Source organism: Ovis canadensis, chromosome 5, assembly GCF_042477335.2.
Source record: "Ovis canadensis isolate MfBH-ARS-UI-01 breed Bighorn chromosome 5, ARS-UI_OviCan_v2, whole genome shotgun sequence".
Lineage (NCBI taxonomy): Eukaryota > Metazoa > Chordata > Mammalia > Artiodactyla > Bovidae > Ovis > Ovis canadensis.
The window spans coordinates 35,313,967-35,340,053 of NC_091249.1; the positions used below are offsets into that span (position 1 = coordinate 35,313,967).

At 39.8% G+C, this 26,087-nt stretch overlaps 1 protein-coding gene across 1 annotated transcript in view; it reads left to right on the forward strand.

The window, feature by feature from the left end:
- The first annotated feature begins 1,435 nt into the window (after nt 1-1,435).
- Nucleotides 1,436-26,087, forward strand: part of MEIKIN (meiotic kinetochore factor) — a 123,537-nt gene continuing 98,885 nt past the window's right edge. The window contains exons 1-5 of the mRNA XM_069591595.1: nt 1,436-1,547; nt 1,718-1,811; nt 2,220-2,307; nt 4,795-4,855; nt 23,041-23,178. Of these exons, the coding sequence (XP_069447696.1) occupies nt 1,436-1,547; nt 1,718-1,811; nt 2,220-2,307; nt 4,795-4,855; nt 23,041-23,178 (493 nt within the window). The remainder of the gene's footprint in view (nt 1,548-1,717; nt 1,812-2,219; nt 2,308-4,794; nt 4,856-23,040; nt 23,179-26,087) is intronic.

The following is a 26,087-nucleotide window of genomic DNA, read 5'->3' on the forward strand; positions in this document are numbered from 1 at the left end:
TCCTTGACTATTTAGAATCATTTCTAATTCACTTCTGTACCCTACGACCTACCATAATGCCTGACACAGAGTAAGGTGCTGAGTAAGTACTAATTCAGTGACTCAAAGCACTATATGTAATAAAGTAAGAATGACTGCCCTCTATTCTTTACAAAGTTAAGTTTTAATGATTAATTATTAATTAATAAGTGACTTTCTATGATCAGATTTTGAATTAAAAAATCCAGTGATTTTATTATGAAAATATTGTGGCTATATGTGTGCTTCAGTTCAGTTCAATTGTTCAGTTGTGTCCGACTCTTTGCAACCCCATGAACCACAGCACGCCAGGCCTCCCTGTCATCAGCAACTCCCAGAGTTTACTCAAACTCATGTCCATAGAGTTGGTGATGCCATCCAGCCATCTCTTCCTCTGTCGTCCCCTTTTCCTCCTGCCCCCAATCCCTCCCAGCATCAGGGTCTTCTCCAATGAGTCAACTCTTCACATGAGGTGGCCAAAGTATTGGAGTTTCAGCTTTAGCATCAGTCCTTCCAAAGAACATAAACAGTATTGGAGCATCACAGAAGAAGTCTGAGTTGTTCTAATTTTATCTGTACAGATAGTGTGTTTTAATGTTGTGAAATGTCATTTTTTAAAAATAAGATGGTTATTGTATACACAGTACGTTATCAGATGCAGCCAGATGGTCTATCCTCAGTGTATGGAGTGAGTGGTCATTCCCATGTTACTCCCTTTGGGCAGAGAAAGAGACCTGAGCCTCAGGGCACTAGGAGGGGAGCCCTTGTGGAACTCTCTACCTTAACCACAAAGCTACTCAGAGATGTCCAGGAGGTAGCTTCTAGACAGGGGCTCAGAGATTCTGCTTGTCCCTAAGAAGAAACCTCCTGGAACCTAAGCACTTCTGATGCTTGGTTAGACTCTCAGGTTACCAAGGCTCCACAGCAAATTGGCGGCTCTAGGGACTGAGGTGCTCAGAAAACATTCGCTGTCACTGTAATGTGCTTTCAGTCCTCTCTCACCTTCCTGCATTGAGTCAGGCTTCCCTCTGGAGAGACTCTGTGTGCTTAGAGACCTCAAACTCCATTACCATGGCCTTCCTGGTAATGTTGCTAAGGAGACTGGCCCAAGTATCAGTACCAGGTGTTGGGCCCAGCTAACTACGTCTTCCCAGAAGCCACCACGTTACTGCGTCTTCCCAGAAGCCGCCGCGCGACTCGGCGGAGATAAAAAGGCGGGAGTGAGGCAGGCCGCTCCAGGCCAGGGTGGGGGTTGGCGCTGTAGGCCTTTCGGTTTTTCTCACTTTTTCCGTTCCTCTCTGGCTGCCTCGCAGGCCTGGACTCTGGTTCCATAGGACTGTAGCTCGGTTCCGCAGAAAGACGACGAGACAGGCCGTCCAGGGCTAAGAGGCCTCTGGGGCCTGGCAGTGGGGTGGCAATGTGGTCACTAGGGGTATATACCCGCAAAAAGCAGGCCGGCGGTAGGCTCAACCTAACCCCAACGCCAGGTGTAGGTGCCCGGGCCAAGGCGGAGGCCCTGTCACGGCCCGGCCGAAAGCTCTTTGCCCACTGTAAGCTCCGCGGGGCTGGGTCATGGCGCAGGATGCGGGGTGGGCAAGAGCCAAGGGCGGGGGCAGTTGGGCCTCAGCCCCAAGGCTCCCCAAGGCCTGCAGGCAGGCCTCTAGGGCTTTTATCCTGAAACGTGTCACCCTATCTGTAGGCCTGAAAAGAAATGGCAAAACGCGTGGTTTGCAGAAAATCGCGGAAAAATCTGAGCGGAGTGGTCAGGGAGGTGTCAGCTCTCGGCCACCGAGGTGTGTATACACAAGTAACAGCCCCATACCTCTGGCCACCTCAAAATTTCAGTCCTGATTTGATCCTAATAACCTCTCATTCTAAGAGTCAATAAAGAAGAGTCAGTGAAGGCAATGTGTTCTGATTTGGCTCTTCTCAGAACACAGAACCGGGAATCTGACTTAGGAAAGAGAGATATTTTGTTTTAAAGAGGGAAATTCGGCCAAGTTGCCTAAAGGCAAGTGAGATATAATCTCCAGGAAAGCCTTCCCGGGGTATTGGGTGTTGATAAAATTCAGGAACTATGTTCTTGTGGCTAATGATGACCCCCATAGAGCCTTTCAGATTCTAAACAGCGTGAACAGTGATCAGGAGTGTGGAGAGCCAAGTCCAGACACTACAAACTAATTGTGTTGTTTGTTTGTTAGCACTAAATTAAGAGTTACAGGAGAGAAAAGCCTGCCTGAAAATAGCACTAGTGAAGAGACCCAGGATGAGAAGATTGCTCTATTGAGTGTACGTATGTTTCTCCTCTGGTCCTTGGATAAACAGTGTAGAGACTAGTGATACCTAATGTACCTCTGAAAGAAAGTATAATGTAATCTTTGTTCAATAGAGACTACATAACTTTCCAGTGTTTTTATACATACTGATGCTGTGGCTTTAGATAGGGCCTTTTTCTGATTCTGGTAGACTCATAGCCATGCATTTTTATTTTTCTTTCCTTTGTAAAAGATTTAAGAAATATTCATTACTGGCTAATTTTCTGTGTGACAGATATAAAGTGCTTCTTGGACGGAGGAGCCTGGTAGGCTGCAGTCCATGGGGTCGCTAAGAGTCAGACATGACTGAGCAACTTCACCTTCACTTTTCACTTTCCTGCATTGGAGAAGGAAATGGCAACCCACTCCAGTGTTCTTGCCTGGAGAATCCCAGGGACGGGGGAGCCTGGTGGGCTTCCGTCTATGGGGTCGCACAGAGTCAGACATGACTGAAGCGACTTAGCAGCAGTAGCAGCAGTAATTCTGCTATGTTTGTTAGCACGCATTTTAAAGCCATTTTCATGTTTTCTCATTTGACTTACATTAACAATTAGAAACAGAGGATTCCTTATCATTAGAATATTATACAACTTCCTGATCTACTGTACTTAATATGGATTCTGTAAATATTTTACAGATGTATAGCAGTAGTTTGGGCTTCCCTGGTGGTTCATATGGTAAAGAATCTGCCTGTAATGCAGGAGACCTGGGTTTGATCCCTGGGTGGGGAAGATCCCCTGGAAAAGGAAATGTCTACCCACTCTAGTGTTCTTGCCTGGAGCAGTAGTTTGGAGAAACTCAGATTTTAAAAATTGCTTGTGACTCATATGACGTTGGGGAAGGCAATGGCAACCCACTCCAGTACTCTGAAGCACAACTGAAGCAACTTAGCAGCAGTAGCAGCAGCATATGATATTAGCATTAAATTTGATAGTCATAATCCAACATTTTAGCTTGCATATTTCTCTATGACATGTTTTTTTGGGGAGGGCAACTTTGACAAAATGCATTTCCCCAGATTTTAACGGTGTTAAGTATGGGGTCGCACAGAGTCGGACCCGTCTGAAGCGACTTAGCAGCAGCAGCATTGATGCGGAGCACAGAGACAGCCAAGCTCACTTGTGCTGTGATAGAAGTCATCATGGAGAAGGCAATGGCAACCCACTCCAGTATCCTTGCCTGGAAAATCCCAGGGTCAGCAGAGCCTGGTGGGCTGCCATCTATGGGGTCGCACAGAGTCGGACACAACTGAAGCAACTTAGCAGCAGGCATACTGTAATTTCTATAACTATTTTTTGTGGTTGAGAGGGTGAGATTGTTTGCAAGGTTTTGCTGTTTTAGATATCAGTAGATATCCTACCACAGAAATTGTTTTTATATACCTCAAATTGTTATCCTAAGATAAATATGTTGTAATGGGTCAAGGGTTGGATTATGTTTAAACTTTTTATTTTATTTATTTCATTCTGTCCAGTTGGCACCATCTTATCTGAAACTTAAAAATATATATAGATGTAGATATATAGATATATCTGATAAATGAAAAATAGCATGTTGTTTGCTTTCCATTTCTTTGAATGCTAGTGAAGTTGATACTTTTTCTCATTTTATTGGTCATTAGTGTAACTTTTTGAAATACTTATTTGTTATATATTGAAGATAGTTGTACTTTACACACATATGTAACAAATATTTCCACATTTGTTTGTTTGCCTTTTATTTTACTTTTGGTATTTTAGACTTATTTATCAATCATTTTCTTTTTATTTATTTTGCTTTTGTATTTAGAGGGGAAAAAATTCCTTCTTGCCTAGGGGATTAGAAAAATATTCATCTTTATCTTCTCGTTGCTGGTTTATCAGGGACTTCCCTTCCCTGGTAGCTCAGCTGGTAAAGAATCTGCCTGCAATGCAGGGAACCCCAGTTGGAATTCTGGGTCAGGAATCACTGGAGAAGGGCTAGGCTGCCCACTTCAGTATTCTTGAGCTTCCCTGGTGTTTCAGACAGTAAAGAATCCTCCTGCAATGTGGGAGACCTGGGTTCTATCCCTGGGTTGGGAAGATCCCCTGAAGGGAAAGTCTACCCACTCCAGTATTCTGGTCTGGAGGATTCCATGGACTGAATAAGTCCATGGGGTCACAAAGAGTTGGACATGACTGAGTGACTTTGATTTTCGTAACTGAGTGACTTTCATTTTCACTTTGCTGGTTTATCCCACAATAGTTACTGACTAGTATATTTTTGACACCCTGGGTATGTCCACAGTATTATATTTTAAGATTTAATATTATATATCAGATTACATTTATATCAGTAAGCTGAAAAATGTTTTAAATATGAAAGTGATACACAAAGTTAACATTAGTTTTGCATTTTTTAAATAACCAAATCAATGTTTTTATAATATAAAAATATTCCATCTCATAATTTGTGCTATATGTTTAATTCTTATTTCACATAGGAGTCAGTGACAGATGACCTCCAGGCTGACAGTAGTTCATCAAATAGTAAACAAGTAACAGGTAAGACTGGCAATGTGAACTCCTTCAACTTACTTTCTTACAAACATAAACATCCATTTGTGTCTGTCTTATCTTCCCATCTCAGTAGAAAAGATGTCTTTCTCCTGGTCCTTCTGCCTGTGCTCTGGACTTCATCCTCAAAGCCTTCAAACACAATTGTGATAAGTGTTACAAAAGTGAGGTAGACTTGACTGTAACTGAATTTAGTTGAAGAGATTAGGGAAGGCTTTCATGAGGGAGTGGTAATTTACTTGAGATCTGAAGAAAAGTAGAGCTTAACTAAACAGAAAGATGAATAAAGAGAAATCCAGGCAGAGGGAACAGAGGAGGAAATGTGATAATAAGATAAGGTTGGACAGACAAGACCTTCCATAGCCCTGTAGGCCATGCCAAAGATATTTATCTTCGGAGCAGCAGGAAGCTGCTGAAGTCTTTTAAATAGGGAATAATATGATCATATTCGTTACTGTATGCGAAGAAGCAGGAGTGGATGTAAATAGGCGTCCTTTGGGAGGCTGCTGCAATAGTAAAGGGGAGGAATGATAGCACTTTATACCAACAGATGACAGTGGAAATGGAAAGAAGTGGATATATGTATGGTTATTGTGGGAAATGAAATTGACAGAATTTACAGATGAAGTTTGAAGATGGAGGTGTCAAAGGTGACACGTGTTTCTGGTCTGCATAACTGAGTGTAAGGTGGTGCTGCCATTCACTGAAAAAAATCTTGTTTGAGGGAAAAATCATAAATTCTCTCTTTAATATATTAAGTAATGGGTGCCTTTAAGATGACTAGTAATTCAAATAGGGAGTTGAATATGGAGGGCTGCTGATAAAAATTTGGTGTAATTGAACTTATTTTTGAAAACAAAAAAGGATGTCATTACTACACCAGAAAGCCTGAGGAATTCTTAAAGACAGATGAGATCAGACTGATACATATATGAAGAGTAGAGAAAAACCACTGAAGAGGTAAGAGTACCTCTGGAGATACACTTAACTCAAAACACTTGGTCAAGAAATGTGAAACACTATAATAGATGGGACCCTGAAGGAGTTGTCAAAATGATGGATTAAGCACTACATTTAGGCAGTGTGTGACCTGGCCCCCTACTCATCCCCTTCTTATATTGGAAACACTGACAACTTAGTGCTTGCTGCCAGGTCAGAACCCTAGGAGTTACTGCCTAGCAAAGTGAATTAAGACTTCATTTTGGCTCCTTAGGATCAATGTTGGAGCTGGAGAGAGAACCAGAAGAGTCTGAAGTAACTCCAGATTGCCATACGGATAGCAAAGGGGCAGAAAAATTAAAAAATATAGATTATGCTATACTTGTTAATCCCAGGGAAAAGATACATAATGGCTCTCTGAAGTGGGAATTCTGATATTGGAGACTTCCAGTGTGGATACTAACCAAATAGGGCAGTGCCCCCATGCAACCTAGGGCTTCCCAGGTGGCTCAGTGGTAAAGAACCTGCCAGCCAACTCAGGAGATGTGGGTTCATTCCCTCAGTCGAGAAGATCCCCTGGAGGAGGAAATGGCAACCTACTCCAGTATTCTTGTCTAGAAAAACCAATGAACAGAGGAGCCTGATGGGCTACAATCTATAGGGTCACAAAGAGTCAGACACAGCTTAGCAACTGAGCTTGCAGGCACTCCCGTGTAGCCTACAATGCCCAGAAAATACAGGAGAACATCCCCACTCAGAACATAAGTCCCCAGAATGTCGCATCACTCTTCTAAAATCTCCAGAGGTAGGTTGTTTTTTTGGAATTTATATTCTCTGCCATGTAAACAGAAATTCTCAAATAGACATATGAACAGACAATCAAAAACAGTCAAATCTTTGAAGAATACCAATGCCATGGAAGAGAGATCACAAATGCACCAAACAAAAGAATCAAAACCTGAAGGGATGATAATAAGCTTTAAATAACTCTTTAGAGACAAGAGGTAATTGAATCCATAATGTAATAGGCTGCTATAAAAAATTATAGTCCCAGGAAACTAAAAATATAAAATTTTGAAACAATAAATCAACCTAATATTGGGATGTATTCAGCTGAAAATCAAATAAGCTAGGTAGAAAATACAGGAATTTTCTTAAAATATAGTGTAAAAGAACATGGAAAGTGCTTCAGTTCAGTTCAGTCTCTCAGTCGCGTCCGATTCTTTGCGACCCAATGAATCGCAGCATGCCAGGCCTCCCTGTCCATCACCATCTCCCGGAGTTCACTCAAACTCACTTCCATCGAGTCGGTGATGCCATCCAGCCATCTCATCCTCTGCTGTCCCCTTCTCCTCCTGCCCCCAATCCCTCCCAGCATCAGAGTCTTTTCCAATGAGTCAGCTCTTCACATGAGGTGGCCAAAGTACTGGACTTTCAGCTTTAGCATCATTCCTTCCAATGAACACCCAGGACTGATCTCCTTTAGGATGGACTTGTTGGATCTCCTTGCAGTCCAAGGGACTCTCAAGAGTCTTCTCCAACATCACAGTTCAAAAGCATCAATTCTTTGGTGCTCAGCTTTCTTCACAGTCCAGCTCTCGCATCCATACATGACCACAGGAAAAACCATAGCCTTGACGAGACAGACCTTTGTTAGCAAAGTGATGTCTCTGCTTTTCAATATGCTATCTAGGTTGGTCATAACTTTCCTTCCAAGGAGTAAGTGTCTTTTAATTTCATGGCTGCAGTCACCATCTGCAGTGATTTTGGAGCCCCAAAAGATAAAGTCTGACACTGTTTCCACAGTTTCCGCATCTATTTTACATGAAGTGATGGGACCAGATACCATGATCTTAGTTTTCGGAATGCTGAGCTTTAAGCCAACTTTTTCACTCTCCTCTTTCACTTTCATCAAGAGGCTCTTTTGTTCCTCTTCACTTTCTGCCATAAGGGTGGTGTCATCTGCATATCTGAGGTGATTGATATTTCTCCTGGCAATCTTGATTCCAGCTTGTGCTTCTTCCAGCCCAGCGTTTCTCATGATCTACTCTGCATAGAAGTTAAATAAGCAGGGTGACAATATACAGCCTTGATGTACTCCTTTTCCTATTTGGAACCACTCTGTTGTTCCATATCCAGTTCTAACTGTTGCTTCCTGACCTGCATATAGGGTTCTCAAGAGGCAGGTTAGATGGTCTGGTATTCCCATCTCTTTCAGAATTTTCCACAGTTTATTGTGATCCACACAGTCAAAGGCTTTGGCATAATCAATAAAGCAGAAATAGATGTTTTTCTGGAACTCTCTTGCTTTTTTGATGATCCAGAGGATGTTGGCAATTTGATCTCTAGTTCCTCTGCCTTTTCTAAAACCAGCTTGAACATGTGGAAGTTTCCGGTTCATGTATTGCTGAAGCCTGGCTTGCAGAATTTTGAGCATTACTTTACTAGCATGTGAGATGAGTGCAATTGTGCTGTAGTTTGAGCATTCTTTGGCATTGCCTTTCTTTGGGATTGGAATGAAAACTGACCTTTTCCAGTCCTGTGGCCACTGCTGAGTTTTCCAAATTTGCTGGCATATTGAGTGCAGCACTTCACAGCATCATCTTTCAGGATTTGAAATAGCTCAACTGGAATTCCATCACCTCCACCAGCTTTGTTCGTAGTGATGCTTTCTAAGGTCCACTTGACTTCACATTCCAGGATGTCTGGCTCTAGGTGAGTGATCACACCATTGTGATTATCTTGGTTTTGAAGATCTTTTTTGTACAGTTCTTCTGTGTATTCTTGCCACCTCTTCTTAATATCTTCTGCTTCTGTTAGGTCCATATCATTTCTGTCCTTTATTGAGTCTATCTTTGCATGAAATGTTCCCTTGGTATCTCTAATTTTCATGAAGAGATCTCTAGGCTTTCCCATTCTGTTGTTTTCCTCTATTTCTTTGCATTGATCGCTGAGGAAGGCTTTCTCATCTCTTCTTGCTATTCTTTGGAACTCTGCATTCAGATGCTTATATCTTTCCTTTTCTCCTTTGCTTTTCACTTCTCTTCTTTTCACAGCTATTTGTAAGGCCTCCCCAGTCAGCCATTTTGCTTTTTTGCATTTCTTTTCCATGGGTATGGTTTTAATCCCTGTCTCCTGCACAGTGTCATGAACCTCAGTCCATAGTTCATCAGGCACTCTATTTATCAGATCTAGACAAATGCTTTTCCCTCCTTCTTCCTTCTTTGCCTAGTTAACTTCTGCTACTTCTTCAAATACAGATTCAGGTGCCATCTCTTTTGGAAGCCTCTCCTGACTGCTCTTCTCTCTTTCTAGATGAGTTGTTCTCCCCTGGTAGTTCCATGGCACTGTCATAGGACTCAAAACAACAGTATAATATTTGTTCCTCTAGGCCCTAAAGCTGTTAAGAATAAGCACTGCCTTTTATCTTCCTATTCCATGCTTGAGACATAATATAATTTTAAATGTTTGTTGAATGAGTTTTCTACTCTATTTAAAGGAAATAAACAATTTTATCATAATCAATATTTTAAGAAATTGTAGTTTAAATATATGATAAATGTCCTTGGTTACTAGCTTTATCAAGTTGATGTGTGAAAGGTATGAGAAAATAGAAGATAGACTGTCTCTAATTAACAAACTAGCTGTATCTGAGTTTGTTTGATATTTGATTGATATTTGAGACATAGAATACTTTATACTACAATAAAATATAAATGGTTAGGTTTTGAGCAACCCACAGAATTCTATTTAACATATAATTGTTTTAATTCTGTCTTGGAATCTAGAAGTTTTGCAACATGATTAAAATTAACTCAGGATTTCATATTTAATATGAAGGATTGAACAGATTTATTTATTCCTTCTGAAAACACTAAAATATCAATAAAGGCATAAAAAAGGCATGAGGCCATAATGTAGAGAAAAAGAGAAGAAACCTTAGCTGACAAGAGATAATCAACAAAAGTTTGGAATTTGCAATATAAATGAATTAAGTTTAATAGTCCTAATGATAAAAAAAGGCTGAAACTAGGACAAACCACGAAGTGAAATGATGCAGGCTGAAGGTTCAGGAATTAGAGACATCACATATTCCACATATTTGTGAAGGAATAGGTAGAGATAATGTTGAAAATAGGATTTTTGGAAATCTTTAAAAGTAGCAGTTAGATACTATGATCCCTCCCCCAGGACAATGTAGCCAGGCAGCTACCCTTATTCCCACCATGGCTGTCCAGAGACATTGAAGCAAAGGGATCCTCAGTACTGCTGAGAGCAGGGGTGCTATACTGAAAACTAGCAGTGAGAGGTGGGAGGAGGAGGGAAGGGAATTAAGTAAAGTCTGTTTACTTACCTCAGACTCATTACACTCAGGAAAATACACCCTAGTTAAAAGCCTGGAGAGTTCCTCTCTTGGAAACTTCTCTGACCAGGAGAAGACCTATATTCTGGCAGTAATGACCTGGCTCCTGTCCAAGTACACTTCAGTAAAGCCCATACTGCTTCCTAAACCTCACTTATGAATCCAGTTTCCAGCAGCTCTTTAGTGCCTCATTCTTAAACATTCAAGAATTACCAGACATTTAAGGAATTATACAAATTTAATATGTATAAAATAAAAGTTAGATACCAAATAAAAAGAAACTTGAAGAACACAGACAATGCAAGAAAAAAACCTTTTAAGTCATATTTTCATTATTATTCTCAGTGTGATGAAGAAACATGTCCATGAAATGAGTGTAGGCTACAAAAAAAAGGAGCATTCAGGGAACAAAAAGAAAACTTAAAAATATGAAATCAGGAATAAAACATTCTATGAAGGATTGGGTGATCAATTTAAGGAAAAACTCCAAAATTTGCACAGATGTTAAAGAGAAGATAAAAGAAATAGTGGTGACACAACTCTGTGAGTAAACTAAACCCACAAAATTGTATCCTTTAAAACATTGGGATTTATGGAATATGAATTGTATTTCAATAAAGCTGCTTTATAATTTTTATAAATTTTTATAAAAATTTTTATAATTTTAAAAAGAAAAATTATAACCTGAGCCCAGGCATTCTAATATCTAAAAAACAGTAGTTCCAGATATTATAAAGTAAACTGGATGGAATTATTAACCACATGAAACTAGAAATTTTTTAGAATTAAAAATGATGATGAGTGTACATATTTTTCATTTTAATTTTTTAATATAAATTTATATATTTTAATTGGAGGCTAATACTTTACAATATTGTATTGGTTTTGCCATACATTGACATGAATCCGCCATGGGTGTACATGTGTTCCCCATCCTGAACCCACCTCCCTCCCCATCCCATCCCTCTGGGTCATCCCAGTGCACCAGCCCTGAGCATCCTGTATCATGCATCAAACCTGGACTGGTGATTCATTTCACATATGATAATATACATGTTTCAATGCCATTCTCCCAAATCATCCCATCCTCGCCCTCTCCCAGAGTCCAAAAGACTGTTCTATACACCTGTGTCTCGTTTGCAGTCTCGCATACAGCATTATCATTACCATCTTTCTAAATTCCACATATATGCGTTATTATACTGTATTGGTGTTTTTCTTTCTGGCTTACTTCACTCTACATAATAGGCTCCAGTTTCATCCACCTCATTAGAACTGATTCCAATGTATTCTTTTTAATGGCTGAGTAATACTCCATTGTGTATATGTACCACAGCTTTCTTATCCATTCATCTGCTGATGGACATCTAGGTTGCTTCCATGTCCTGGCTATTATAAACAGTGCTGCGATGAACATTGTGTCTGTTTCAAATCTGGTTTCCTTCGTGTGTATGCCTAGCAGTGAGATTGCTGGGCCGTATGCCAGTTAAGGAATCTCCACACTGTTCTCCATAGTGGCTGTACTAGTTGGCATTCCCACCAGCAGTGTAAGAGGCTTCCCTTTTCTCCATACCCTCTCCAGCATTTATTGCTTGTAGACTTTTGGCTAGCAGCCATTCTGACTGACGTGAAATGATACCTCATTGTGGTTTTGATTTGCATTTCTCTGATAATGAGTGATGTTGAGCATCTTTTCATGTGTTTGTTCAGTTCAGTTCAGTCACTCAGTCATGTCTGACTCTTTGTGACCCCATGAATCACAGCATGCCGGGCCTCCCTGTCCATCACCATCTCCCGGAGTTCACTCAGACTCATGTCCATCGAGTCTGTGATGCCATCAAGCCATCCCATCCTCGGTTGTCCCCTTCTCCTCCTGCCCCGAATCCCTCCCAGCATCAGAGTCTTTTCCAATGAGTCAGCTCTTCACATGACGTGGCCAAAGTACTGGAGTTTCAGCTTCAGCATCATTCCCTCCAAAGAAATCCCAGGGTTGATCTCTTTCAGAATGGACTGGTTGGATCTCCTTGCAGTCCAAGGGGCTCTCAAGAGTCTTCTCCAACACCACACTTCAAAAGCATCAATTCTTCGGCACTCAGCCTTCTTCACAGTCCAACTCTCACATCCATACATGACCACAGGAGAAACCATAGCCTTGACTAGATGGACCTTAGTCGGCAAAGTAATGTCTCTGCTTTTGAATATGCTATCTAGGTTGCTCATAACTTTTCTTCCAAGGAGTAAGTGTCTTTTAATTTCATGGCTGCAGTCCCATCTGCGGTGATTTTGGAGCCCAAAAAAATAAAGTCTGAAACTGTTTCCACTGTTTCCCCATCTATTTCCCATGAAGTGATGGGACCGGATGCCATGATCTTCGTTTTCTGAATGTTCATGTGTTTGTTAGACATCTATATGTCTTCTTTGGAGAAATGTCTGTTTAGTTCTTTGGTCCACTTTTCGATTGGGTCTTTTATTTTTCTGGAATTGAGCTGCAGGAGTTGCTTGTATATTTTTGAGATTAATTCTTTGTCAGTTGCTTCATTTGCTATTATTTTGTCCCATTCTGAAGGCTGACTTTTCACCTTGCTTATAGTTTCCTTTGTTGTACAGAATCTTTTAATTTTAATTAGGTCCCATTTGTTTGTTTTTGCTTTTATTTCCAATATTCTGGGAGGTCTGTCACAGCGGATCCTGCTGTGATTTATGTTGGAGAGTGTTTTGCCTATGTTCTCCTCTAGAAATTTTATAGTTTCTGTTCTTACGTTTAGATCTGGTCTTACGTTTAATCCATTTTGAGTTTATTTTTTGGCATGGCGTTAGAAAGTGTTCTAGTTTCATTCTTTTACAAGTGGTTGACCAGTTTTCCCAGCACCACTTGTTAAAGAGATTGTCTTTTCTCCATTGTATATTCTTGCCTCCTTTGTCAAAGATAAGGTGTCCATAGGTGCGTGGATTTATCTCTGGGCTTTCTATTTTGTTCCATTGATCTATATTTCTGTCTTTGTGCCAGTACCATACTGTCTTATGACTGTGGCTTTGTAGTAGAGCCTGAAGTCAGTCCATTCTTCTTTCTCAAGATTGCTTTGGCTATTCGAGGTTTTTTGTATTTCCATATAAATTGTGAAATTATTTGTTCTAGCTGTCTGAAAAATACCCTTGGTAGCTCGATAGGGATTGCATGGAATCTATAGATTGCTTTGGGGAGTATACTCATTTTCACTATATTGCTTCTTCCGATCCATGAACATGGTATATTTCTCCATCTATCAGTGTCCTCTTTGATTTCTTTCACCAGTGTTTTATAGTTTTCTATATATAGGTCTTTTGTTTCTTTGGGTAGATATATTCCTAAGTATTTTATTCCTTTTGTTGCAATGGTGAATGGAATTGTTTCCTTAATTTCTCTTTCTATTTTCTCATTATTAGTGTATAGGAATGCAAGGGATTTCTGTGTGTTGATTTTATATCCTGCAACTTTACTATATTCATTGATTAGCTCTAGTAATTTTCTGGTGGAGTCTTTAGGGTTTTCTATGTAGAGGATCATGTCATCTGCAAACAGTGAGAGTTTTACTTCTTCTTTTCCAATTTGGATTCCTTTTATTTCTTTTTCTGCTCTGATTGCTGTGGCCAAAACTTCCAAAACTATGTTGAATAGTAGTGGTGAGAGTGGGCACCCTGGTCTTGTTCCTGACTTTAGGGGAAATGCTTTCAATTTTTCACCATTGAGGATAATGTTTGCTGTGGATTTGTCATATATAGCTTTTATTATGTTGAGGTATGTTCCTTCTAGTCCTGCTTTCTGGAGAGTTTTTATCATAAATGAATGCTGAATTTTGTCAAAGGCTTTCTCTGCATCTGTTGAGATAATCATATGGTTTTTATTTTTCAATTAGTTAATATGGTGTATCACCTTGATTGATCTGCAGATATTGAAGAATCCTTGCATCCCTGGGATAAAGCCCACTTGGTCATGATGTATGATCTTTTTAATGTGTTGTTGGATTCTGTTTGCTAGAATTTTGTTAAGGATTTTTGCATCTATGTTCATCAGTGACATTGGTCTGTAGTTTTCTTTTTTTGTGGCATCTTTGTCAGGTTTTGGTATTAGGGTGATGGTGGCCTGATAGAATGAGTTTGGAAGTTTATCTTCCTCTGCAATTTTCTGGAAGAGTTTGAGTAGGAATTTAACTCTTCCTAAATTTTTGGTAGAATTCAGCTGTGAAGCTGTCTGGCCCTGGGCTTTTGTTTGCTGAAAGATTTCTGATTACAGTTTCAATTTCCATGCTTGTGATGGTCTGCTAAGGTTTTCTGTTTCTTCCTGGTTCAGTTTTGGAAAGTTGTACTTTTCTAGGAATTTGTCCATTTCTTCCAAGTTGTCCGTTTTATTGGCCTATAGTTGCTGATAGTAGTCTCTTTGGTCCTTTGTATTTCTGTGTTGTCTGTTGTGATCTCTCCATTTTCATTTCTAATTTTATTGATTTGATTTTTCTCCCTTTGTTTCTTGATGAGTCTGGCTAATGGTTTGTCAATTTTATTTATCTTCTCAAAGAAGCAGCTTTTGGCTTTGTTGATTTTTGCTATGATCTCTTTTGTGTGTTTTGCATTTATTTCTGCCCTAATTTTTCAGATTTCTTTCCTTCTCCTAACCCTAGGGTTTTTCATTTCTTCATTTTCTAGTTGCTTTAGGTGTTGTTAGGTTATTTATTTGACTTTTTTCTTGTTTCTTGAGGTATGCCTGTATTGCTATGAACCATCCCCTTAACACTGCTTTTACCATGACCCACAGGTTTTGGGATGTTGTGTTTTCATTTTCATTCATTTCTATGCATATTTTGATTTCCTTTTTGATTTCCTCTGTGATTTGTTGGTTATTCAGCAGTGTGTTGTTCAGCCTTCATGTGTTGGAATTTTTAATAGTTTTTCTCTGGTAATTGAGATCTAATCTTACTGCATTGTGGTCAGAAAAGATGCTTGGAATTATTTCAATTTTTTAAAATTTACCAAGGCTAGATTTATGGCCCAGGATATGATCTATCCTGGAGAAGGTTCCTTGTGTGCTTGAGAAAAAAGTGAAATTTATTATTTTGGGGTGAAATGTCCTATAGATATCAATTAGGTCTAACTGATCTATTGTATCATTTACAGTTTGTTTCCCTGTTAATTTTCTGTCTGGTTGATCTATCCATAGGTGTGAGTGGGGTATTAAAGTCTCACACTATTATTGTGTTGTTGCTAATTTCCCCTTTCATACTTGTTAGCATTTGTCTTACATATTGCAGGGCTCCTATGTTGGGTGCATATATATTTATAATTGTTATATCTTCTTCTTGGATTGATCCTTTGATCATTATGTAGTGTCCTTTGTCTCTTTTCACAGCCTTTGTTTTAAAGTCTATTTCATCTGATATGAGTATTGCTACTCCTGCTTTCTTTTGGTCTCCATTTGCATGGAATATCTTTTTCCAGCCCTTCACTTTCAGTCTGTATGTGTCCCTTGTTTTGATGTGGATCTCTTGTAGGCAACATATATAGGGGTCTTGTTTTTGTATCCATTCAGCCAATCTTTGTCTTTTGGTTGTGGCATTCAGCCCATTTACATTTAAGGTAATTATTGATAAGTATGATCCCATTGACATTTATTGTTTTGGGTTCAAGTTTATACACCCTTTCTGTGTTTCCTGTCTAGAGAAGATCCTTTAGCATTTGCTGGAGAGCTGGTCTGGTGGTGCTGAATTCTCTCAGCTTTGGCTTGTCTATAATGCTTTTGATTTCTCCTTCATATTTGAATGAGATCCTTGCTGGGTACAGTAATCTGGGCTGTAGTTATTTTCTTTTATCACTTTAAGTATGTCCTGCCATTCCCTTCTGGACTGGAGAGTTTCTGTTGAAAGATCAGCTGTTATCCTTATGGGAATCCCCTTGTGTGTTATTTGTTGTTTTTCCCTTGCTGCTTTTAATATTTGTTCTTTGTGTTTGATCTTTGTTCTTTTGATTAATATGTGCCTTGGGGTGTTTGGGACTCTCTGGGTTTCTTGGACTTGGGTGATTATTTCCTTCCCCATTTTAGGGAAGTTTTCAACTATATTATCTCCTCAAGTATTTTTTCATGGTCTTTCTTTTGTCTTCTTCTTCTGGGACTCCTATGATTCGAATGTTGGGGCATTTATCATTGTTCCAGAGATTGTTAACATTGTCTCAGAGTCTCTGAGATTGTCCTCATTTCTTTTAATTCGTTTTTGTTTTTTCCTCTCTGTTTCATTTATTTCTACCATTCTATCTTCTACCTCACTTATCCTATCTTCTGCCTCTATTATTCTACTGTTGATTCCCTCCAGAGTGTTTTTGGTCTCATTTATTGCATAATTCATTATATATTGACTCTTTTTTATTTCTTCTAGGCCCTTGTTAAACCTTTCTTGCATCTTCTCGATCCTTGTCTCCAGGCTATTTATCTGTAACTCCATTTTGTTTTCAAGATTTTGGATCATTTTCACTAGCATTAATCAGAATTCTTTATCAGGTAGATTCCCTATCTCTTCCTCTTTTGTTTGGTTTGGTGGGAATTTATCCTGTTGCTTTACCTGCTGGGTATTTCTCTGCGTTTTCATCTTGTTTATATTGCTGTGTTTGGAGTGGCCTTTCTGTATTCTGGCAGTTTGTGGAGTTCTCTTTATTGTGGAGTTTCCTCGCTGTGGGAGAGGTTGGATGGGTGGTTTGTCAAGGTTTCCTGGTTAGGGAAGCTTGTGTCGGTGTTCTGGTGGGTGGAGCTGGGTTTCTTCTCTCTGGAGTGCAATGAAGTGTCCAGTAATGAGTCATGAGATGTCAATGAGTTTGGTGTGCCTTTGGGCAGCCTGTATATTGAAGCTCAGGGCTGTGTTCCTGTGTTGCTGGAGAATTTGTGTGGTATGTCTTGCTCTGGAACTTGTTGGCCCTTGGGTTGTGCTTGGTTTCAGTGTAGGTATGGAGGCGTTTGATGCGCTCCTATTGATTAATGTTCCCTGGAGTCAGGAGTTCTCTGGAGTCAGGAGTTCTCTGATGGTCTCAGGATTTGGACTTAAGCCTCCTGCTTCTGGTTTTCAGTCTTATTCTTACAGTAGCCTCAAGACTTCTCCATCTATACAGCACTGATGATAAAACATCTAGGTTAAAGATGAAAAGTTTCTCCACAGTGAGGGACACCCAGAGAGGTTCACAGAGTTACATGGAGAAGAGAAGAGGGAGGAGGGAGATAGAGGTGACCAAGAGGAGAAGAGGGGGAATCAAAAGAAGGGAGAGCAAGCTAGCCAGTAATCACTTCCTTATGTGCTCTCCACAGTCTGGACAGCTCAGAGATGTTCACGGAGTTATACAGAAAAGAGAAGAGGGAGGAGGGAGACAGAGGTGGCCAGGAGGATAAAGGGGTGAATGAAAAGGAGAGAAACAGATCCAGCCAGTAATCAGTTCCCTATGCGTTCTCCACAGTCTGGAACACACAAAGAGATTAACAGAGTCGGCAGAGAGGAGAAGGGGGAGGGAGGAGATAGAGATGACCTGGTTGAGAAAAAGGAGAGTCCAAAGGAGGAGAGAGCAGTCAAGCCAGTGATCTCAGTAAATTGATTTCAGTAAAAATGATACTGAAAATTGGGTTCTTAAAGGTACAAAATTGATAACAAATACCAAAAAGCAAAGCTTAAAAATCTAGAGGAGAGGTTGGATTCTCAAACATACAATATTAAAGAAAAAAACGAAGTCATAAAAATTATAGTATATATACATATATATATATGTGAATTGAGAAGGCATGGCACCCCACTCCAGTACTCTTGCCTGGAAAATCCATGGATGGAGGAACCTGGTAGGCTGCAGTCCATGGGGTCGCTAAGAGTCATACGCGACTGAGCGACTTGACTTTCACTTTTTACTCTCATGCATTGGAGAAGGAAATGGCAACCCACTCCAGTATTCTTGCCTGGAGAATCCCAGGAATGGCGGAGCCTGGTGGGCTGCCATCTATGGGGTTGCACAAAGTTGGACACGAGTGAAGTGACTTAGCAGCAGCAGCAGCAGCATATATATGAAGTTTGCTCCAAAAAATAGGGTCTTTTTTTTTTTTTGCAAAGTAATAGTAGGTTATAAAAATGAAAATTAAAGGTGTAATAGAGGACTTAAAATTTTTTTAATTTAAAAAATGATAATAGTAAATATATATCTAGGACTTTCTCTGGTGGTGTTGTGGACAGTGTGGGATCAGTTCATTTTCAGATAGTTCCTTGATCCAGCTTATACTTCTCAAGATCTATAGGCTCCTTCCTATGTAGTCAGTGCTAACTACAGGGTTTTAATCTATTGTACCTGTCATATCCAAGGCAGTTCCCTGTTTGTTTTAGCTTCTTCTGTTTGCTGGTTTCTACAGTGTCTAATTTCTGCCCTGACACAAGGGGGCTGTGGTGGACACTTTTTTAGGCTCACTTTTTCAGTCGTGCTGTGGGGAGGGAAGAACACTGCACACAAATAATACTGGCGTGTGCTCACAGTGACTCGGCCACACTGAGTTGCCCCCGCTCACGGCGTGTGTGCTTTCCCTGTCTACACTGCTTAGGCTCTATGTTGCTCTGCCGGGAACTGTCTGAGGGTGGCCCTGGGTTGTATGCACTTCCCAGGTCTAAGCCGCTCAGGTTCAGGTACTCGGGAACTCCACAAAGGCGCAGACTCGGTTGGGCCTACATTTTGTGCCCTTCCCAGGTCCAAGCAGCTCAGGTGACCAGGAACTTGGCGAGCACGGTCACTTCGACTTATCACCTCCCCCGTCCCTGTCACTTGGTTTTCTGGGTGTACAACCGGCACCCCTTCTCAGGTGTGCCTTGTGTCTCTTCTGAGGAGTTGATCTCTGGCTGTGGCTCTCCTGGCAGATGTCGACCGTGCAGAATCCCAAGAAGTCTTGGTTAGCAACGAAGCCTGCTTGCAGTTTGGTAGATGATGCCTCTCTGGGGCCGTGATTACCCACTTCCAGCTCTGGCTGCCCTCGCCTGCCTGTCTCCGGCGGGGGATGGGCCGGTCCACAGCCGGCTAGCTCTGCTCAGTCCTTTGTTCTGTGAGCCAGCCTGGCGGTGTCTTAGGTTAGGGCTTTTTGCTGGATAGCTATCCCACAGTCTGGTTTGCTATCTCAAGTTAGTTCCCTCAGATTGCCCTTGGGGCATTCAGGCCTGGTTCTTACTCAAAGCAATGCAGCCCGCGCCTCCCTGTCCAGCCCCTGCTTGCTCATGGCGGATGTGGGCATCTGTGCTGCTTCTCTGCTGGGAGTTACCGTTGGGCATGTAATCTGTGGGTTTTAATTATTAATTTTTTTCCCTCCCAGTTATGTTGCCCTCTGAGGTTCCAAGGCTCGCCACAGACTCGCCAGTGAGAGTGTTTCCTGGTGTTTGGAAACTTCTCTTTTTTAAGACTCCCTTTCCGGGATGGATCTCCGTCCCTACCTCTTTTGTCTCTCTTTTTATCTTTTATATTTTTTCCTACCTCCTTTCTAAGACAATGGGCTGCTTTTCTGGGTGCCTGATGTCCTCTGGCAGCATTCAGAAGTAATTTTGTGGAATTTACTCAGAGTTCAAATGTTCTTTTGATGAATTTGTGGGGGAGAAAGTGGTCTCCCCATCCTATTCCTCCGCTATCTTCATGAGTGTACATACTGAAAGAGCCCACCAACTGCCCATCGCAATGAATGAAAAAGACCCATACCAAGACATAATGTCATATAATTTTAAAATCTTCAGGATAAAGAGAGAAATCCTTCAGTTTTTCAGATTAAAAAAATTACCTATTGCAAATAAGCAATCAAGAATGTGAATAACATTGAACATATCAGAAGCAACTCTAGAGGCTAAAACATGGTGGAAAAGTGCACTTTTTCTGAAGAGAACTGATTTGCAGAGACAGGATAAATCCTCACCAAAAATTTGTTTTAAATTTCAAGATTAATGATGCCACTCACATACCAAGAGGGTGTGAAAAAGTTTATTACTGATATAATGAGGCCACGTAGAGAGGAGACTCTCTTCCTGAACAGGACTGAAAATGGCTTGAGAGAGCAGGGAAAGGAGACTGGGTTGGGATGTTTAGGTGGTTAGGGTGGGGCTGGGATGAGGCTTTAACTTGCCATTGTTGCCAGAATATGGAGCACCAGGGCTCATCAACTAGTACAGATATGGTACAGAAGGGGAACTTGGAACAGTGAGGTTTAAATCTGTCAAACACCAAAGACTGCATCAGTCTTTTTAATATACTGCCTAGAATTCTGTACTCAGCGAAACACTCACTCAGATAGGAAGATAGTATAAAGAAATTTTCAAACAGGTCTTGTATGCACCTTTTCTCAGGAAGTGAAGAAGATATTCCAATAAAACAAGAAAGGAAATCAATAAGGAAGAAATCATGAAATATATAAAAGAATTTCTTAGGATCATGGTAAAGGGAAATCCCAGGAAGACACCTGTGCAGCACGTCTAACAGACAGTCAATCCCAATTTGAGCAAGTGTGTTGAGATTTCCAGTAGCAGTACTTTAAAAAAAGAAAAAAAGGAAGGAAAGAAAAAGGAGGAGAAAGAGGAAGGGAAGAAGAAAGGAAGGGAAAAAAAGAACTGATAGAGAACCTGGCACTTAAAAAAAAAATTATTGAGAGGAAATTTATACTTTTGCAAAAAGTTGATTTGAGATAGGTACTTAGAAAACTAATTGAAAATTAGGTAATCAGTAACTCAAAGGAAAAATAAGAACTTATAGCAAAAATGTAACATAAATAATAGAGCTCATAGTACATGGTTCAGCTGTAAATATATTTAAGCAATTATAATAACAGAATCATTGAATACATTTAATTTATAAATATAAACATATGAAAACAATAGAGTTAATGGGGTTGAAAACAGTTGTCTCCTTATGATGGGAGTTATGAGACAAGAGGTTGCAGTTTTTTTTTAATTCCTTTAAGAGGTGGTAGTTTTTGATAAAAGCTTGTAGAACTGACTTTTTTAAATGTATAGCATAATTTGATATAAATGTAATTTTAAAATGCATTTACATTTCTTACTTGTGACACCAGGAGCAGCCTTCTATTATTATAGTCAGGAACATTTGTTTATTCTTTTCTCTGCCAAGTTACCCAGGGGGTGAGTACAGAGCTTTCCTAGTTTCGGAGCCCAGTTTGAGTTCTGGAGTTTGGTGGAAGGATTTTCTCTCCTGAGAGTGGTATTCATAGAATTTTGAGAGATAGAAGGCACGAGAGATGGAGCAACCGAGAATGAGAAGGATGAAGATGGTGAGAGAAGTAGCAAGGACAGGGAAGGACACTCTGGGACAGCTGAAGTACGGGAAGAGAAACATACTCAGAGGAATAGCCTGACTCTGACATCTGAAGAGGGGAAGAAGGATGGTAGCTTGAGTCAGTCAATTTAAGTGGTGCACTGGTGGCTGGAGGAGGTGGGCACATTGGGAACAGTTGTCAACATTAAAGAGAGGGTTGGAGCGAAAGAAAAAGATGTGGTGAGATCAAAGTGGGAAGGATAAAGAGTTAGTAGTCTCGGGTAGGTAATGAATGAGCAGAGATAGATATAAGTCAACTCCAGGGCAGAAGATAATGGGTTTTAAGAGTGATGCTCTCCTTTCATCCGTTATCCCGCACTCCACCAGTTTCTGTTAGTGTTGACCTCTGTTTTATCATGTTAGGAATGTTTCATAAATGCTGACTGTCTATAGTAGAGTATATTTTCTCTTTTCTTACTCGACCTTCTGGTTCTTCAAGTAAATACTAAGTTCTATCCCTGTCATTTATTGGAAAGATTTTCATTCTAGTCTACTCTCACAGGGATGACTTTAAGACTTCTGAATTAGAGAGATTTTCTGTTCATATTATTTCCCCCAATTTCCTATTGAGATGTTTGTTTTCTTATTATTGAATTTTCAGAGTTCTTTGTATTTTGGATTCCAGTCCATTTACAAATGTTTTCTCTTACTCTGTGGCTTGTCTCTTTGAAATAGAAGGTTTAAACTTTGATGAAGCCCAGTTTATCACTGCTTTTGTTTTATGAATCATTCTTTAATTTTACATTAAAGAAATTGTTACCTAACTCAGTGTCATGAAGATTTTATCCTCTATTTTTTGTAGAAGTTTTGTAGTTTTAAGATTTGCATTTAGAATCATGATGCATTTATAGTTAATTTTTTATATGATGGAAGATATGAGTGCAGGTTATTTTATTTGGTTTTGCTTTTGCATGTGGATATACAGTTGTTCCAACATAATTTTTTTGAAAGAATATCCCTTCTCCATTAAATTGCCTTTGCATCTTGGTAAAAAATAAATTACTCTTATCCATGTAAGTCTATTTCTGGACTCTGTTCACTTCCTTTGATCTATGTTCCCTTGAATCTATGTTTATGCTCATTGTTTTTTAAGTGGAATAACTAGAATCATCCTTTCTTCTTCTCAGCTAGTCAGCTTACAGTTAATGGGTTACTTATATATAAAACTTGGACTTGAAAAATTAGGTGTACATTTTATTTATTTATATTTATTATTAAGGTATACTTGGTAAAATTTGTATTTTTGAGTCAAGAATGATAACTGAACCAAAGTAGGGAAGGAATAAATTTATAAAACTTTGAAAAACAATTGAAGGGGTTTATATTGCATTTTCTTCATATCAAAAATAGACTTCTTTTCTAAGATTGAAATTCACGTACAATTTAAGATTGTATACAATTGCATGCCGTTTCAGTTGTATGTGTAATTTTACATTACTAGTATACAACTGCATGTATATTTCTACAAGTTTAAGTTCTTAGGATTTTGAATCTGTTTACTGTTGAAACATTTTACCCTTTTTGCTTGTTTATTCTATAGGACTAAGTTTGCAGCACGATATTTCTGGCTCTCTTCTAAGTTATTCATTTACAGACTCTTCTACAGAATACAACAGTTCTGAAGAGAATTTAAGTAGCTTCCCATCACCTGAGCTCTTCAGAGGATCAGATTATTTAGGTGAGAAAATTTCAACCTTAAGTTGCTCCTCCATAGAAACCACTCCTTTGTCTACAAATGCTGCAATGAATAATGTTGCTTTTGAGAAGGTATGCTTATCTTCCTCACCAAAACCTCTCTACCCAGTATCCATTGTGTTCCACACTCAGTCACATAGGACTATAGATAAAACCCCCCAGATCAGAAAAAGATGAAGAGATTAGCATTTACATGTAATACATATCCAGTTATTAATATTGAGCAGCTTTATACATAACATATGTATATTTGTTCTCTTGAACTATGGGTTATCTTTTATTTCCTATGCTTCTCTTACTTTTCAGTAAATCAGAGGTTGACTGGACCATCTCCCTGCTTGAATTTTTTCTACAAATTATCAGTTACTTATGTTTGCCATATATATAATTAACAGCCTTTGGTTAATGATGCAGATTGAACATATGCCTTCCTCCACAATTTTGTGCAATGGCAGAAAATGACTTTTTTAAAAAAGACGTAAACACATAAGAGTAAAGAGAATGAAAAAGAATAAAGCATAAAGTTTGGAAAGCTAGAGAGCAAATGGTCCGATAAAGTGGACTTGAAAAAGCTCAATCCTGAATCAACAATGGGAATACCCCTGAAACAAGCTAGTTTGTACAATACTATAGTATCCCAGAAAAGCTTTCAATGTGGCTTGTAAAATACTTGTAAAAAGCTGTATCCAAAATACAGAAATTATGGTGACTTCTCTCTCCTTTCCTAGAAATTTATTCTCTGGGGTGTTTTGAAACAGAGGGACCCTGAACTAAGCACTGTTAATAGCAGGGATACCATGGTATTTTGAAATGTTGTCATTTACCTTGTCATAGCTTCATGGTGGGTGAAGTTTGCTTTCTCACTCTCTGGCTCTGGGGTTGACCATATGACTTTGGGCAACATGGATATCAGTAAGTGAAACAGAAGCAAACTTTTGATATGTGCATACATAATTGGTTTTGTCCCCCTATCCTTTTGCTATCATGAGGAAAATACAAATCTTCATCCACTTATGATGGAAAAAACTCTTAAGCTGAACCATTGTGAGTCAGGGACCATATGCACATCCTAATTAGCTTCTACCTCTATTATTGAACTCCAGAATAAGAGATACAGAGCAGGATAGCCCTGGGCAGACTGCAGACTTCAGAGAGCTGCCCCAGTTGATTAGCCAACCTATAGCCTGAAGCGGAGCTGCTTGAGCCAAATAGTAGACAGGTGTAAGAAAGAAATGCTTTCATTTTATGCCACTGAGATTTCAGTTTTATTTATTATATAGAAAAAGCCAACTGCTTCAGATACTGTAGTGAATGCAGAAGTGAAGTAAGTCGCTCAGTCGTATCCGACTCTGCAACCCCATGGACTATAGCCTACCAGGCTTCCCCATCCATGGGATTCTTCAGGCAAGAATACTGGAGTGAGTTGCCATTTCCTTCTCCAGGAGATCTTCCCAACGCAGGGATTGAACCCGGGTCTCCCGCATTGTAGGCAGACGCTTTACTGTCTGAGCTACCAGGGAAGTCAGTGAATGAAGAAAGGGGTAGTTAAATGCAAATGTATATTCCAAATTGTGGGACTGCTCACCAAATGCTTAGTCTCATCCTAACCCAATAGTCCATTGCTCTATTCAGCTTCTAGGATGCTAGCATCCAGAATTGAAACTTCCAGGCAGGAAAATGGAAGATTTTTTTCCTGAGAAATCTGATCAACCCTAAAGAAAATATCAAAAGATACTGACTTCAGTAGTGCTTCAGTGAAACTGACAGGAACCCTACAGTGAAGCTGCCTATGTGGTCAGCCCCAGCTAAGCCATAGAGATCCCACCTAGCCATTTAGGGCCCCCTCTCAAATATGAGCAGAAGACAAGGACTACCAGACTTCTGATGAATTCTCTAACATAAAGCAGAGGTCAAAACAGAAAAATATGGTAGTAAGTCAGTAAGGTGTTGGAGTAGTAAACCGTAGACTTGCCTTACCCCATGGACATACCAGTTCAACAACGATACATGGACTAATTTGTGTCCATGTATTTCCCTTTGTGAAATTTCCCTTTGTGTGAAATCTCAAAACTAGTTGAGTGACTCCTGCACCCCCAGGCAAGCTTGAAACCGATCACATCAAAGCAAGTAGAAAAATTCAAGACACCCTTTCATCAAATTCACATCCGCCATGCAGCACCATACAATTGGCAGGAAACCTTCAGCTCCCAGATTTTCCCTAGGGAGGAAGGGAAAGGACTGAACCATGTGCCAAAAGCTCTCAATTATTTGGGGATAACCAAAGAATGGACTACTGACTTGTCTGCCTCAGAGTGCTGGTGGGACCTGACATACTCTCGAAGTCTGATGAGTGCTGAAACAAAGATACCAGTTTATCCTAGCATGAGAACATTCACTAGATCCCGGCTTCTCTTTGGGGAGGGAAAGATTTGGACTGTGTTCAACATTCCAACATTTCTGGGGCTGCCCAAGGGACTAGCTTTTGTCTCATCTGTCTTAGAGCAGTGATAGGACTTGTTATATTCTAGATGCCTCATGGCCACTGAAAACAAAGACTCTGGTTTGAACTAGCAAGAAGGTTTGAGAAGATCCTGGTTGGAAAGACTGATAAAGGTCTTCTCCTGTATGAGGCCTATCTGTTTACAGACTGGGAAAGCTGGCTGTTTTATCTAATGTGCAGACACCAACACAAATGATTAAAGAGAAGAAACAGAGAAACATGGTCCAAAATATGAGAATAAGATAAAGCTCCAGAAAGTGACTCTAATTAAATGGAAATATATGAACTACCTGACAGAGAATTTTAAATGATTGTCATAAAGATGTTCAACAAATGTTCATAAAGAACTCAGGAGAACAATGTATGGAAAAAGAATTTTAAGAAAGAGATTT